This window comes from Adelges cooleyi, unplaced genomic scaffold (genome assembly GCF_023614345.1).
Source record: "Adelges cooleyi isolate 19-005CV unplaced genomic scaffold, UGA_ACOO_1.1 ACOO_flye_CR_arks_rails_tigmint_CR_PRNA_376, whole genome shotgun sequence".
Lineage (NCBI taxonomy): Eukaryota > Metazoa > Arthropoda > Insecta > Hemiptera > Adelgidae > Adelges > Adelges cooleyi.
In genome coordinates this window covers 9,527,686-9,544,542 of record NW_026096053.1, presented here as the reverse complement: position 1 = coordinate 9,544,542, position 16,857 = coordinate 9,527,686, and the positions used below count along the sequence as shown (strand labels likewise).

Genomic DNA, 16,857 nt, shown 5'->3' with positions numbered 1-16,857 from the left:
ATACGTAATAAGGGTATTTTTTGAAACCAAACAAAGTTGCATCTGCAACAGAATGCAAATAATCACTTATTACAAAAAAAAAAAAAAAAAAATGAGCATTAAATTATATAATATTATACTCGACAACAACATTTCGCAACAACATAAAAACATGTTAATGCTCTCTGTAACGCTGTATGCAGTTGAGCTTAAAGTGGTATTTTTGTTTACCTTTTTTTATCCTATTAGTATGAAAGTCAATCAATGTTTTTTAAAAATATACATACTATTTTATAAGTGGTAAAATATCGAAAATAATAGTATGGTATTATGATAGTAGACAAACATTGCAAGCGTCATAGTACAGAATAACATGAATAACATTTGTCTCCACTTAAGAGAGGCCTCTGTACGTCGTTAGACGTCCCGGGGGGTTGTTATCGACGATGGCACCTATGAAATTAACATAGTTAGTTATAGTTAAAATTGCTTAAAAAGTAAATAATTAAATTTTGGAGGCATTTACTAACATTCTCCCAAAGTACTATTTTGTTGAAAGCGGCCCCTGGACAAGTGACGGAGCACTGCAGCTCCATGGTACGGCGACTCATAATTTTTTTGTCGTCACTATCCAACAGATTTCCCAAGCGTAATAACTGTCAGCCACAGTATTTATGAACTAATTCGGTCCACTTTAAATAATATTATTCGGTGTTTACCAACAACAAGGCATGTGTGACACGGCACAAATCCAGTGGTCGTTCGGTCTGAAAATTATTGGCGAACGCGTTCGGTAAGAATGCCAGTATTAAGTTTAGGAGGCCCTGAAAACGAGTCGGTCGGTCCCCGAAAATATTTCACTATAGTTGTACAGTATAGTATAGTCCAAACGAGGCACGAGCACACATGCGTCCAATACGGAAATAGACCCTTGTCCTTCTGATAGCTAATCCGTACGACCGTTAGACACGATACGAACAATACAAATTAATAACGCACTGCGAGTACATGATATACAACTTGTAATATTTTAATATCGTTTAATTTCCCACGAGAACTTTAAAAAAAACAACAAAAAACCGTCCGTAATCGATACAGTTAACAAAATGAAAATAACCACTGGCGCGACCAAAGTAAAATTGGTTTGGGAGCTGTAGTAATTACAGCTCCAACGCAAATATCATTTGTATCCAAACTAACAATACCTAACATTTTTGGCCAACAACCATTAACCATTTTTCGTTTTATAAAATTATAGCTTTTGTATCAGTGGGTATATTTACCATGGAAACTACTGTAAAACTATGTAAAGAACAATAATTTTGAGAGGGCTTAACTTCGCTCGAGTCTGCGGATAAAGCACACCACCATAAACTACGATAAGGTCATGACTATAATATTGGCCATAACTCTCACTCGTTAAGTTTTGTAAATAATGTATGTGTTACTATAAGAATGAGGACATTTTATTGAAACATTTGAGTTACTGATAATCGATTTTCTGACAAAAAAATTGTAATGAAAATATATTGTCATAGGTATATTATTTCTGCGCAAGGAATATGTGTCCTGTGACTTTTAATCTTCCTCAAATTACAGGTTTTGCAGCAACAACGCCTTTTTTTTTGCAAACTATGCAATAAAATATTTTATGTATATTATATTGCTTGGTAATTTCTTTTCATATTATGCAGCACTAGTATACGCTATACACGAGTGAACTGTGAGCATGTCAACGAGTACCAGATTAAAACGAGCAATACATTTTTGGGTACTTCAAACTCCACAGGATCCTAAACCTTATCCTATTTACAAATGTATCACGTGCATGTGTATATTAGGTTCTATGGAGTGTGGAAACATTTAGCTTGGTAGGTAGGTCCTTTGCTTACTGAACCTATCGTTATGTTAGTAGTAGTTGCTAGCTGGGTTAGGTTTATCAAATTACATATATTATCGGCCCCTATATAATGAAGTTTGTCGTAATGTGGCTTTTAGACTGTGTTTTTGGATTAATTCAAAGCGGTATTTTTACAAAAAAAATAATAATAGTAAAGCGTGCGCACTTGTTGCTTTACATAGTCATTGTGTTACTCATGGCGTTTAACTTTATCGTCGCGACAATAATAATATTGATGAAATTATTTTGATATTATTACATTATATTATGATGATAATTGCAGATAACCTATTGGTTAGATTACACGACAAGGCGCAAATAGGTTTAAAATGCACGCAAACAATTTTTTTTCTTGTTGTTAATTATTCTCCCTTGCACTTTATAACGTCAACAATACGTATGAAAGGCACAGGGAAAAAACAGTAGTAGTCACATTATGAAAATTTTAGAGTATAGCAAAAACAAAGTTTGTGAATTCCTCTACCGTAAATTCACATTAAATGCTATTCTAATAAAAATGTATTTATTTAAACAATCTATTGACCTAAATAAAAAAAATTAATGGCCTATATTGAAAAAACTATTTGAAAAACAAATTTCATAAATGGACTACTTCCATTCTTCCCCTGTGCCCTTCTGCCTTCATATATTATTTTCAAACTTTTAATGCAGTCGTCTTAGACAGGCGCAAACTGGCCCGTTAAGGCCTTTATCGGATGTACATTAAAACAATGTCCGTTTAACGTATCGCTTATAAACTCTAAATGTTTAATGAATCGTGCAAACTGCCAATTAAGTTAAGAAATATAAGGGAATTTATATAAAATGCCAATGTATGCTAAGGTTAGGTATATTTAATGGTCTATCATATATCTACAGCAGGTATAGTCGCAATCGACCATTAATATGAAGAAAAATTCCTCATTATAAACAAACGAAAAAGGTAGGTTTACCTGGAATTTATATTTAGTAATCAAATGTACAATAAGTGGCCAATAAAAATTATTGTGTGTATTATATTATACACCCAATATAATAATTATAAAGTATATATTATATATTTTTAGTTTGCTCGGTAACTTAAAAAGTTTGAAGTACTAATTAGTATTTAAATATAACTTGAACTACTTTAGCTGAGAAAACTTTTAAAATATACGATTGAAAAAGTTTTATGTAAGTTTTTAAGTTTTATTTTTTACAGAGAAAATGTCAAACGAAATGCTAATAACAATTATCAAAATAAGATAATTGTTAGAAACAAATGTAGGGTATAAAATAGTAATAGGTAATTAAATATTTTAAAACATTAATAAAATAATCTTTATCGAGCTCAATATACAATCTGGACATTTTTTATGAATTATGCACGTAAAATAAAAAAAATACCAAATTTAGTCCTTGTTAAATGTTAATAATCAATTCTAAAACTAGTATTAAACCTGAATCCACAAATTGTATCCCGACGCGTAAAATATTGGATGTATTATAAGATAAGAATATTAATTCTGCTTTATCGTTAGTTAGCGATTCGAAACCATTATTTTGCATTACATAATAATTTATTCATGCTAAATATAATTTCGAAAAATAGCTTTAGCGCCAATTTAAAATAAAAGCTAGTCATGGATTGTATTTTAAACGTTATATTATTTATTTCTAACCGTGCGGACTTAATTATTAGTACGTTATGGCAAAATGTTAATAGTATTAAATAATTTATTCGATAGGTGTTTGTTGGCAACTTTTTATGTTTATCAACGTTATTCGATGAAAGGAGCGAAAGGTAAATGGGAAATTCTGCGAAACGCGTCGCCGTATAAAGAGAACGCAGAGCGCACGCACTTTGAGAACCCTTAAAATTATCGTCGGCGGCGTTAAATTCCGCATTTTCCTCGCTGAAAACCGCCGCGGGACGGTCTCGGAAGAACCGGCCGGGCGAAAACCAATTGGAAATACGGTTTTCCGTGCCGGCCCGGTGAAAACCGTCCGGTAAGCTCAGCCCTAGTGAAAACCGAATACTCAATACACGGCTGTGATTGTAATAAACACGGGCCGGCAACGACGGCGCGGCGTCGCCGTCGTCTTTCCCCTATGTTGCGCACAAAGGACCCCGCGCGCCACCCTACACCATCACTACGACCGGCCGTGCCGTCGCCGCTACTCCCACCGAACGCTGCGGCGGCGGAGGTCATTTGATACGGTGTGTGTGTGTATGCCCCTCCCCCCGGCCCGCGCCGTCCCGTCATCACACCGCCGCGCCAGGTTTTCGGGGGCCCCGCGCCGCCGACATAGCGCGTTCGTGTCTGTTGCCGCCGCCGCCGCCAGTGTTCCCGTCGTATCGAACCGCATATACCGCGGCACACACACTCCCGGCCGTATAATAAACGTTATTTTTTTCCCCACGAACCGCGCTCGGTACACAGCATTTGTATCGTATTATCCCGGCGGACAGGCATACGAACGCACACGTTCGCTGCGTTCAGTCAGTTTAACAGACGTTTCGTGCTGGTCGCAGATCGCGCATATTTCTTTTTTTATTTTTATTTTTATTTTATCGTATTTTCTTATCGTACACATCGCCGTCCTCTATAATCATATTATATTTATAAATAAAAAATAAAAATATAATACTTTATTTTTTAGCATGTGATAACGGCGCAATCCGATATCTGTGCGTGTATGTGTGTGTGTGAGTGTATAACCAGTAGAAATTCAAAAATACAAACAATCGGGCGCCGGATAGCATTGTCCGAGTGTGTTTTATCCTCTTAACGAAAATACCAAGTATTTTTTTTATTCAATAGAATATTTACGAATTTGACAAGAGACCTTTTTCTATTTTTTTTTTCAATTAATTTTTTTATAATATTATAATTCTCGTCCAACAATGGTTATGGACACGGCAACGTTTTTTGTCGAGGGCACGTCCAACCAGTTCGAGCACGTACTCGGCCTGTACCCGCAAGCGTTGCGCGTCAAGGCGGAGAGCAAAACGAAAAAACCCGAAGAGCTTATCAAGCTGGACAATTGGTGAGTACTATTCGACGATGGTTATGAGTGTTGTGCCTATTAGACGTCGGCGGCAGTGGCCGTGTTTCCGGGATTTCGCAACGGCACGGCTGCACATTCGGCACGCTCTGTATACGTGTTACGCGCGTTAGGTTGGTATGAGGCGGTCGCCCCGCCGCCGCCGTCGCCGTCGCGTAACCAACCGAGGCCGTGATGACGTTAACGATTTCTTTGTGGAGAAAACTCACGACGAACCCGTCGCCGTGCCGATGAAACCTACATGTTTACGCCGTGTTTTACTGTAAAACAAAATAAAATGATGATACTTATAAATTTCTTTTAGTTTTTCCCGTATTTGTTTGGTTCATTAGGGCGGATCGCGACAAACAAATCTCTGATCGACCGGCACCCAAACGTTCAAAGGCGCGCAGTGCGTTTTGGAAATAATTTTCAAAAATTATGATAATGACTTTATCTATGATTATACAGCGCGCTCGCATTGCGCGCCTACTTATCAAATATCAAACCGTTCTCACATAATAATAACATTAGTGTGTGACTGATAAACACAATATTGGTATTATTTTTCATTAAAGTAATAAAGTCATTTATCACCAATAATACTAACGCTTCGCTCTTGCTAATTAATAACGATTTCGTTTTATTGTATATTTTATATTATAATAAAATGAATAATTATTTTTATTAATAACAATTATAAATATTATTGTAAACACGAATTTGAATATAACTATACCCTATTTCAATTACAATTATAATGCGTCTATATTTAAGTTGAATAAAACTTAATTTGTAATAGGTAAAACTAAACGGACACTTGAATAATATGTACACATTATTATTGATACATATTCAGTACATGTAAGGAACTATGTGTGGCATACCAATAATGACCCACGTGTGATTGAACAAATTCCTAAAATATCTATTATAAATCTACTTACAGAATGATTAATTAATGTTTGGTTTGTTTAATTAGGTTAAAAACCTATAGGCTTTATTCAAGTTAATTAAAAATAATCATTTTTATTCCCCATTTTTTTAACATTAGCTTTTTTTCAGAAATAGGAAGATAAGTCCATGACGATCTTACTAATTAAAATAATATAAATAGTTCACTTAATAACAAATTATAACATTCTAGTATTAAAATGAAAATTGATTATTTTTTAATCACAATTTATAAAAGATTTATTTTTTTATTTTGGGATTTTATATGTACAATTTAATCTTGACCATTATAAAGAGAGTTACACAATAAAAATAAATACCAGAAGATGATAATTGTTATTTTAATCAAGTTTAAACAAATTGAATGTTACAATGTTTTTTTTCCAAAAATGTTCTACTTATGACCTACTGTTGATACTTATCTTGGATTATTAACAGTAATTATCAGCTACTGAACTATACTAAATATTAGAATGTAATATTACGAAATTTTGAAAACGGATTTACATACTAACTATTTTACCATATCATTTAGGTTAAAGCAAAAATAATAAATGTTTCTGAAAAAGAAAAGGAAAAATGTACTTTTGTTCTATAAGTTAAAGAGTCATTAAAATAAGAAGTTAGCTCAAGCAGTCTTTGAAAGCAAGTGATTTAGTGAAGTTTATTTGAAAATGATCTCTCAATTTTCGAGTGGTTTCATGTTCATTCATATTTTTGTTTTGTTTTTGTAGGCTGAGACAGATATTGTTTACACAGATGAAAAAATACATTTTTTTTACATTATGATTTTATTATAGACATTCAAATTATTTGCAGTTTTGTACGAATTTAAAAGAATTTAATGACTATTTTAGTTTCTTATTTTAATTTTAACTACTTTTTACTTTTAGGTATCAGAACGAACTACCACAAAAAATTAAGTCGAGGGGTAAAGACGCACATCTTATTCATGAAGAAATTTGCCAAATAATGAAATGGAAACAAACGGTAAAACATTTAAAAATATTAATTGTAAGATTATTTTATTTATTGTTGTTTATATTATTTTGCAGAGAGGAAAAACATTCCCTCAATTAAATTATTTAATAAAAGTAAATACCCCTCGTGCTGTCATGGCGGAAACAAAGAAAGCGTTTAAAAAATTACCCAATTTAGGACTTGCTATTACGGCCTTGAGCAATTTAAAAGGTGTCGGAACCACAATGGCTTCAGGTAAGCACACTAGTTTTAATGACAAAGTTATAATAATAAATCACCTTATTTATTGAGCGAATTTTGTTTTTAGCTCTTTTAGCTGCGGCCGCACCGGATAAGGCTCCTTTCATGGCTGATGAATGTCTTAAAGCAATCCCAGCTATTGAAGGCATCGATTACACTGCCAAAGAATACTTGAATTTTGTTGCTCACATTCAGAGCGCTGTGGAAAGACTTAATAGTGAATGTAAGTTATAGTTGTATTTATTGAATTATAATTTTTTTGAGGATTTTTGATTATACTATACAGTGTTTAATTTTAAGTTTGGAAAATGGAATTTTTATATAAGATGTGTACTAGAAAGGATTTATTACGCTGAATTAAGATTTTTTATTTATATTAACCTTTCCAAATGATATGTTTTGAATTTTTATTTAATGTAAACTGTACTTGTAAAACCATTGTGTTTTGTTTAAATCACAAAACATAATATGTTCTTAAGTAATATTAAAAAAAAAACTTTTCTAGTATTATTTATGTTTTTGATAAATAATTAGTGTATTAATGTAATTTTATGTTATGTTTTATAGGTAGTGAAAGTACATGGAATCCACATTCAGTAGAATTAGCCCTTTGGACACATTACGTAGCAAGTGAATTAAAACCTGAACTTTTAAGTAATGTTCCAGAAGCCCCTAAAAAGCCACTAAGCGAACCTATAAAACCTGAAGCTCATCTAAATGGCAATGCTAATCAAACAAAGGTTACTATTTTATGTTTAGTAATTTTTTAAAAGCTGTTGTTTTCAGTTGACGAAAATATGTATTTTAAATTAACAATATCTTCTTTAACAGTTGGACGAACAGGCATCTGATGAGAGTAACTCCGAGCCATTACCTCCATCAAATGGCCATCAATTAGCCATTGAGGATGACTCACGTGATAAATCTGAAGATGACGTCACCAACGATTCCATATCAACATCAGAATCAGCCCAAACTCCACTGGTTGAGGCTTTAACTGAAGACTCTTCCAGTTTGCCAGCCCCTGATGAACCTCCTGTCAAAAAGTTCAAAAACGAGGGCCAAACAGTGGCGGCTGAGGCTAATGGAAACTAAGTTGATTAACTGGTCACAATCAAACCAAACTGACCACAATAGAATTACAATTATTAGTGATTGTCAATAATGGAGAATAAACTATTAGGAAACAAATTTTACGAAGAGAAAACTCCAAAACTCCAGACTTTATGTAATTAATAATAATAATGATTATAACATACAGTTTTACATTTTGCTTACATATTTCACCATACTAAATGGATATACATTTCCAAATTATTTTAACTCGTGAATTGAAACTCGTAAATATATTTTTTTTATACAACAAAATAAATTAAGTACAATATTCTAATTTGTTTTATTCTACTTTGATAATTTGATGATATATTGACTGTACATAATATGATTAATAATATTTAAATTTAAGTTTACGGGAATAGAGGGATGTCTGAACCATATGATTTATAAAATAAAAAATTGCACTTAAGGGAGTAATTATTTTATATAGAAACTTGACAAAATTCACAAGAAACGAAAGCAAAGCTTGTTTTTAAAAAGAGGCGGCGGTAGGGGGGAATTTGAGTTTGAATCAAAGATATAGTAAGCATTTTATTAAATGTGATTGTAGTATTAATGTATCCGATCTGCACCAATTGGCAATTGTATTGAATTAAATGGATGACAATGACCTAGAGCCATTGTTAATTAATGTACTTAAATAATGATACTGCCTTCTAGCAATTTTTTTTATATAATTTAATTATTATTATTTTTTTTATTTTAGCTGTTCTAAAAATAGTACAAACATAGTTATTTACATTCCGCTAGGTTGAAACTAAATTTTTTTCATTGTTAAAAGTTACGAACAGACTATTAAACAATGAATAAAATATTTGTCTGTTCAATTTATTATATTTTTAATGAAACATAATTTACTTTGTTTCGTCTTATGTGTAAATCATATAATTTTGTTTTTTTTTGGTATTTTTCGTTTTTAAGAAGACTACATTTTTAATATATAAATTATTATTACTTATAATGCAGCATGACTTTTGTATATACATTTATATATATATAGAGTATGTTTTGTGGTAACATAAATAAATTATGTAATACATACATGTATTTTTTATTGGTATATTATTTTAAATTAAAAAACTTTAATAACTCAACATTTTTGTTCTGCTGTCTTATATAAAGAGTGACAATACTTTTAGTATTTCATGCAATTGTATTATTTATTTACGATTTTTTTTTTTGTCATTTATTTCACTTTTTCTAATAAATTAGGGCGTTGCATATTTACCAATTAAAATTATTATCAATATTTGAAAAAGTTTTAAATAAACGTTCAACAAGTATCTCATACAATCAAACTTTATAGATTTTGAGGTAGAAATAGATGAATACAGTTAATGCTGCCTTAATATTTTTAAAATTGCTGAGGGAAATATTGTGGAGAATTAATATTTTATTTTTCTTCTATTTTTGGGTTACATCTAAAAAATGTAACAATAAAATCAAATTAGACGACTTAGGCAAAGATTCGTCATACGTATTCTTTACATATTAATCATTTAGAAAGTTTAAATTTTCGATATTTTATTGGTAATTGCCACGTGTCGACTGTTAATGAATAATAATTACTTTTAAAAATATGGCTCGTTTAACAATTTGATAATTGAAATATTGTTCATCTTTAGATTTAACTTGTATAAAACAATAACAACGAAAAAAATTATTGAAATGGGCAGGAAATTACGGTTGTTTGATTTTAATTTTGATGTGGCCACACTGTCGGTAAAAGCTAAAATAAGCTGTAGAGTGATAACACATAACAGTTATGTTGTGATAAGAGTGATTACTGATTAGTTTGTTCGTTTAGATTTTGTAAATTGTACACGTCTGAACGTTTTAAACGCGATAGTACACGAATTTTATATTAATTATTATATTTGTTTTAATACAGTGAAACGTAATCAGATTTTCATTAAACCATCACTTCAATTATTATTCTAGATCTAATCCTAATGAAAAATATTTTATTTTACCACCAAGTTATTTAATACATATTAATATGTTCGTTAAGAAATTGCATTTTTTGTTGTTCGCCATCTGTTGTAGTTTGTTTAGTCAAACGACTTGTGGTCAAACACTAGGAGCAGTCAGCGATGAAGAATTACTTGAACTGTTCCGTTCGGAAAATTATGTTCTCGTTCTTTTCAGTGTGTTTCGCCAACAGCTATTTTACTATTATTTTGTATCCATTGTATTGTATTATTTTTAATATTATTTCAGCACTAAGAGACTGTCAAGAATGCAAACAGTATGAAGATGTTCTTACTCAAGTTCGCGAAGAGTTGGTGGATGCCTTAAGCGCTTGGGTAGTCAAAGTAGAAGGCAGTAATTTAGTGCATATTTATGATCCGACTAAAGAACCGTCATTAATCATGTTCCGGCATGGTGTACCATTATTAATACCCGAAGAAGGTAATATTTGAATAAAATGAAGAGCATTGTGGAAGATTGGTAATAGTCCATTTTTTTCAGTTTTAAGATAAAGGCACTATACATTGGGACCAACTTAGCGCTTCATAAACAGTTGATACATAGATTTGCGTGCACAAACTAACTTTGTTTTTGCTCTCCTGAAAAATTGTCATAAATGGTCTACTACTCTTCTTCCCCTGTGCCCTTCAAATGGGAAAATATATTATTTTCAATTTTTATGTATCTACTTATATAGACGCATTAAATTACGACGGATTGTTGGAAATGCTACTAGTAAACAGAGATCCGATCGTAAAAGAACTCGACGATAACAGTTTTGAACATCTCACACAGGCATCAACTGGTGCTACAACTGGAGATTGGTTTATACAATTGTAATATACTATGATATGCTTTTATTTCTATACAACCTTTAAAGCTACTTTTAGCTTAACGTTAAAGCTTTAAGCATACAGGGGGGTCACGTTAATCTGAACTTAGGCTAATCCGAAAGACGCGGTAATCCGAACGGGCTTGACATTTATCGCATCACTATATTTAGACATATTTTTCCGTAGACCCGCACAATAATAATAAAAAGCCAGTACAGTGGGGCCGGGGCATAGCAGTTTAGAAGATATCGTGGGACCAGCAATAATGTACTTAAAATTTAAGGAAGCATATAGGAACCAGTGTTCAAAAAAAAAATTACTCAATATTTTAAATGAATATGTATGTATGTTATCTTTTATTACTATTAGACTGTATAACTATTTTTTGATTTTATGACTATTATGTGTATGTATGTACATATAAAATAAGTAAATATAAATAGCAAGGAAATTTTTTTTTTTTAAAGTCGTAGGTAATCTGAACAAATTGGTAATCCGAACGACCCCTTTCCCCAAACCCGTTCGGATTAACAAGACCCTACTGTATTGTGAATTTTTAGAAATGCATAATAAGTACAAAAGTCTCAGTTAATACTATTTTATTACAGCTATTCATCAGATAGTATAGAATGTCAAAGATTACAAGCACGTTGGGAAACGGTCGGAGCTAAATTGAAAAATCGTGCAAACGTGGCAAGAGTTAATAGACATGGTGCTGGTTCTATGGTTGCACGTCGTTTTTCTATAAGCCAATCGCCTACATTTATTCTGTAAAATCAAAATTGAATATTTTATGTTGACGCTCCTTACAAAATATGCCTCGATACAAATTGCCAATGAAAAACAACACTGCAGCTGAAATACACAAACGGTTAAATTGTTGATTTTCATTGGAAATTGAAAAGTGCTGTGATTTGTTAGGAGAGTCGATGTAATCATTAATTAAACTAATTGTCTATGTGGTTTTAGGATTCGCCGTGGTGCATTGTATAAATATACCTCGTCCGAGTTTACCATCAAGTCGTTTTTGAACTTTGTACTTGAAGATTACAAATTCACAGTGAAGGAAGAAATACCTCAACCAAAGTCTGCACTGTATGTTTTTTTTTCAAAAACTTGCCGTATTTTAGTCTTTATCAAATATCTCGATTTTCAGACATGATACTCTACATATGTCCTTTGATATGCTCAGGGAGAATCCGCTAGTGTGGAAATTGTGCCTGGCAGTGCTAAGCATAATTATGTTAAGTCTAGTAGCATTAAGAAGAATGCCAAAATCAAAAGAGCATAAATCAAAGAAAAAATCATCCAAAAGTTCTAGCAAGAAGTCCAAGTAAAATGTTTAGATCTCTAATTATTTTAAAAATTGCCTTCTTCTTCTTTAAGCTGCATTATATTTATATTTAAAAATGTATTTTTTTTCTAATGTCAGTGTACATTTTTTAAGTGTTGTGAGTAGGCTAATTTGTTTATTTGGTTAAAAAATAATTGTAAATACCTGCACCGTGTGGAATCTATAAGGAGTTATTATCATAATTGCAATATTAATATTATTATTTATATACATGAATATTTTCTTGTAAAAGAATTGGGCAAGTGTGTCCAATTGATTGCTGTTAGCTTGTATTTTGCTTATACTTATAATTTACCTAAAATTAAAGTCAGGTATTAAATAAATGTCATATGTTAATTATAACAACCAATATTATTGGTATGCTATGTAAATAATAATATGTATTATGGTGATTATTATTTTGTTTATAAAATTCAAACTTTGTAATAATTTTTTTTAAATTAAACTTGTGAACTTATATATTTTTGTTTGAATACTATTTGTGACTTTTATTATTACATTATACTGTATCAGATACAAATAATAAAATTGATTAAGAATATTTTTAGTGCCTATAAGACTTGTAGTTAATAAAAAATACAAATTTTAATAACTACTAATCAAAAAATTATTGTATATTATATTTGAAACTTGTGAAATAAATTGTAAACTTGTTGGAGAACTTTTTCAATTTTAGGCAAAAAACAGAGAACTATTAAAAATGATTAATTTTTAGCTAAAAATCTAAAGTATTAATTTAACACTATTTGAGATCAACAGACTGTTACATGTATAATCTAGGCATAGGATTTTTAAAATTCGAAATTACAAAAAAATGTTAGATCCAAGTATGTTTAGATCTTGAAAAAATAAAAACAGATGTCTAAAAAGAAATTAAAAAAAAATCGAAGTTTTTGCATTTTGTCTATTTTTTTTAAAACATTTTTGAGTTTTTAATAACTTATCCAATAATTATTTTTTTTTAATACAAATATATAAATTGTATCTAATATAATTATTATACAATTTTGTACAAAGCTGAAAAAATAGGTTGTTTTTTGTGAAAATTCAAATTCATGTGGTCCCTAGGCTTAGTAACTATTTGGTTTAACAATTTTAGAGATATGATACGGATTTAGCAAAAATATTACATTGCTAAAACGTAATAAGCTAATATTTAAAAGAGTGTACCATTATAATTTATTATTATTATTATTTTAATTAAATATTATTTTCAAGTAATTATTATTAATAAATAAATCGTCCATTAAAGTACAGGTTTGATTATATTTTAAAATTAATTTGTTTATGAATAAGTATAAAAAAACTTGATTGTAGCCTACTATAACTTGATGTATAAATGTTTCTAAAGTACCTATAGAAAAACAATTTTTGAAAACTAATTTTTTGGTAGGTATATAGTAGTAAAATACTACTTTACGTTAATAAGTTTTATAGTTGGATCTTGGAAATATTAACAATTTTCAATGGTTTTTGCTCATTTAGGATTTGTGAAAAACGAGGTTTAATTTGGACTTTAATAACAATACCATCTTATTTCATTTAAAATAAAACAATTGTTATATTATAGCTATTAGCTAACTAGTTTTGCCTATACATTTTCCCTTTAAACATATGTGGTTATTTGAAAAGAAAAAAATATATGCATTGTGATTTATACATATATAAACGTTATTTAAATAAATAGTGTTCCCTCTATATTATTGATATAACCATATCGACCATTAAAAACTAAACTATTTTCGTGAATTCATTCATTGACTAAAAATTGAAACATGCTACTATAGTTTTTATTTAATCACTCATCAGACAAATTACTGTTAGTGAACGGATTATAGATGATATATATATATATCAGTGTAAATGTGATGTAGAAAACAGACCAATTTAATGATGACTTTTTCTGGAATTAAAAGCAAACGAGATGATGCGTGCAAAAAATTAAATGGAAAGTAAAAATACATTACAATTCAAAAATCTGTCTTAAAGGAAAAACAACGACGGTTCGTAGTAGATTTTTTTTTAAAATACATTTTATATGTTTGAAAAGTAATACTAATTTTTATTATCATATATTAGCGACCGTCATAGAAATATAATTATAGAATTTGAATATTTTAATTCTTGCGGGCTTTGTTGACAGTTGACTTTATACTTTATAGTTTATATTATGAATCGTACGTACAAGATGATTATTGCAATTGATATTTTTTAGTTATGCTTTTTTTGTTCTCTGCCGTAATTTATGATTAGGTACACGTGTGTTTTATGAAGATATATAACTGAAATATAGTGACTTGTGTACTAGGTTTATATAGTAGGTACCTATATAGTATATTATGAACTCTAAAAAGGCGAACAACGTAATCGGTAACATTCACTTGCGTCTCGTTTTTTATTTTTATCCGGTTACACTCTATCTCAAGTGTACATAACATAATAATATGTGATTCATCGCAGTTCATATATTATGGACGTTTACTGAGTGCCCAAGTTAAGTACCTATCCATATAATTTTAAGGGTCTAAATGACCTGAAGTTCTGCGAACATTATAGTATTGTTGTAGGCTATGAACGTCATTGTTGTTACTTGTTGATGAAGTGAGTTTTAACGAAATGCATTTGGAGGATAGATGCATGTAATAATATTATATGATGTGCATTGTGTAATTATGTACACTGTACAGTGTATATTTATGATACCCACACGTATAAAAATTGTTAATTATTGTACGCCAAATTGATAGGCCTTCGAGATCTGTGAAATAAGCGATAAGTGTGCCTAATTATTTACAATACTGCATAATATATACTTAATGGTATTAGAATTTGAAAATCAAACCTTTTTTTTATATAAAATATCATGTTAAAAATTTTTTTTTTCTTTACCTTACCTTAGTATTTTATTTTAAGGTAGCCAAAAAATGTATCATAATATTTTAAAAACTCTTTGAGGGGCAAACTGCTAAGTGAAATCTTCATCTCCAAGTTTAAAAATTATGTTATGAATTAGAATCGAAAAATTAAAAAATGATTAAGTATTATTTATAAGCCCCGGACAAAGAAAGTAGGCTGTAAGTATGACATAATGTGTTGTTATTTTCTAGTATGGTGTGTGTTATAACTTATATTAATAATTATGTTAATATGCGAATTTCGAATAGTACAGTTTGCATTATTTTTTATAAAACTTACCTTGCCGTATCGTTACGTATTGAATAATAAGGGAATATTTTTAAACAATAATAATAGTAATTGTTACGTCATGATATGCATTAACAAATAAATAAATAATTATTAATATTAGTGTTTTTTTTTTTAATATCATTAATAATAGATTACTGGTTTCATGCTTGGTTCATCAGTTACCACAAACGCATTTGAAGAGCAATATCTATGTTTGTTGTTTGGAATAACTGACAATATAAGTAAAAATATAAACGTTTTTACAAAAACTTTAATTTAAAAACAAAAAATGCAAGTCGATCTTTAGTCCATAAAAAAGAGATAATAGCTTTACAACAAAACAAAATATACCCATTTTAGTATTTACCTATTTGCTATTTTGTTCTTTCTTTATACTTGTTAAAAAAATGAAAAATATTTTATTGGGTAGGATTCTGTGTAAATATAATCTAAAGGGATTACCAACTAAAATATTAACCTGGCCATCAGAAGCGCTTGAATTTTAAAATAAAATGAATTCGGTCGACGTTTGCATATTCGTCAACCAAAATATTTTAAATCTGAATTACTATTAGGACAAAAACGGTTGTGTATGAAATATGTGTTCATTTTTAAGCTTTATCACGTAGTATTTTTGTTTTTTTGGAACCGTCCAATAGTTTTAATTATATATGAGGCGTTTACATGCAACAAGGGCGTATCCTCTACGACCATGTATCGTATTCAACGACTTGATTGCTTTTTTAAAAAAATTATAAAACGAACATATTGGGAAATTTAGAATGCACTGAAAATGAAAGTACACAAAAAGCAGGCTCAGCGGTACATTAGTAGATAGATAGATAAATCAGTTGATTCGAGGTTCGATCACTTGAATATATATAAAAAAGGGACAGTAAAAAAAATTTGATGAAACGAAGGCCACATTGTATAAATTACCATTTACAGTAAAAAAAATTTGATGAAACGAAAGGCCACATTGTATAAATTACCATTTACCATGTAATATAGGTGAGCCTTAGACTGACTGATGCTGTATTTATGATTCAAGAGTCAAGACAACTCTATATCTGATTAAACTCGCTCATCGGAGAATCGAACACCGCGACAGCAGTTTTGTTGCATACTATATGTGCACGCATCCCTATATCGTCGAAGCGGACGGTGTTGTTTCGTTTTGCTGTATACTTGTATTACAATAACAGTCGTTAGAACTTGGAGTATACACAAAACGCACCTAACCGTTTGCACATCAGTTAAAAATGTATAAGGATTGTGAGGTCAGGCCAGACATTCATTGTAATTTAGATTTCAAA

The 16,857-nt window shown here is 30.4% G+C and overlaps 2 protein-coding genes across 2 annotated transcripts; both read left to right on the top strand.

Moving 5' to 3' along the window:
• The first annotated feature begins 4,216 nt into the window (after positions 1–4,216).
• On the top strand, positions 4,217–8,661 carry LOC126840480 (uncharacterized). Its single transcript, XM_050576247.1, has 6 exons — positions 4,217–4,909; positions 6,754–6,850; positions 6,916–7,075; positions 7,149–7,304; positions 7,649–7,821; positions 7,913–8,661. Exons 1-6 carry the CDS (start codon positions 4,767–4,769, stop codon positions 8,174–8,176), a joined length of 993 nt encoding a protein of 330 aa, XP_050432204.1. The 5' UTR covers positions 4,217–4,766; the 3' UTR covers positions 8,177–8,661.
• Positions 8,662–10,020: 1,359 nt separating this feature from the next.
• On the top strand, positions 10,021–12,820 carry LOC126840481 (uncharacterized). The gene is made up of 6 exons (XM_050576248.1): positions 10,021–10,344; positions 10,418–10,609; positions 10,866–11,004; positions 11,610–11,771; positions 11,971–12,096; positions 12,158–12,820. The coding sequence occupies exons 1-6, from the start codon at positions 10,197–10,199 to the stop codon at positions 12,336–12,338; spliced, it is 948 nt and encodes a 315-aa protein (XP_050432205.1). The 5' UTR covers positions 10,021–10,196; the 3' UTR covers positions 12,339–12,820.
• Positions 12,821–16,857: the final 4,037 nt, after the last annotated feature.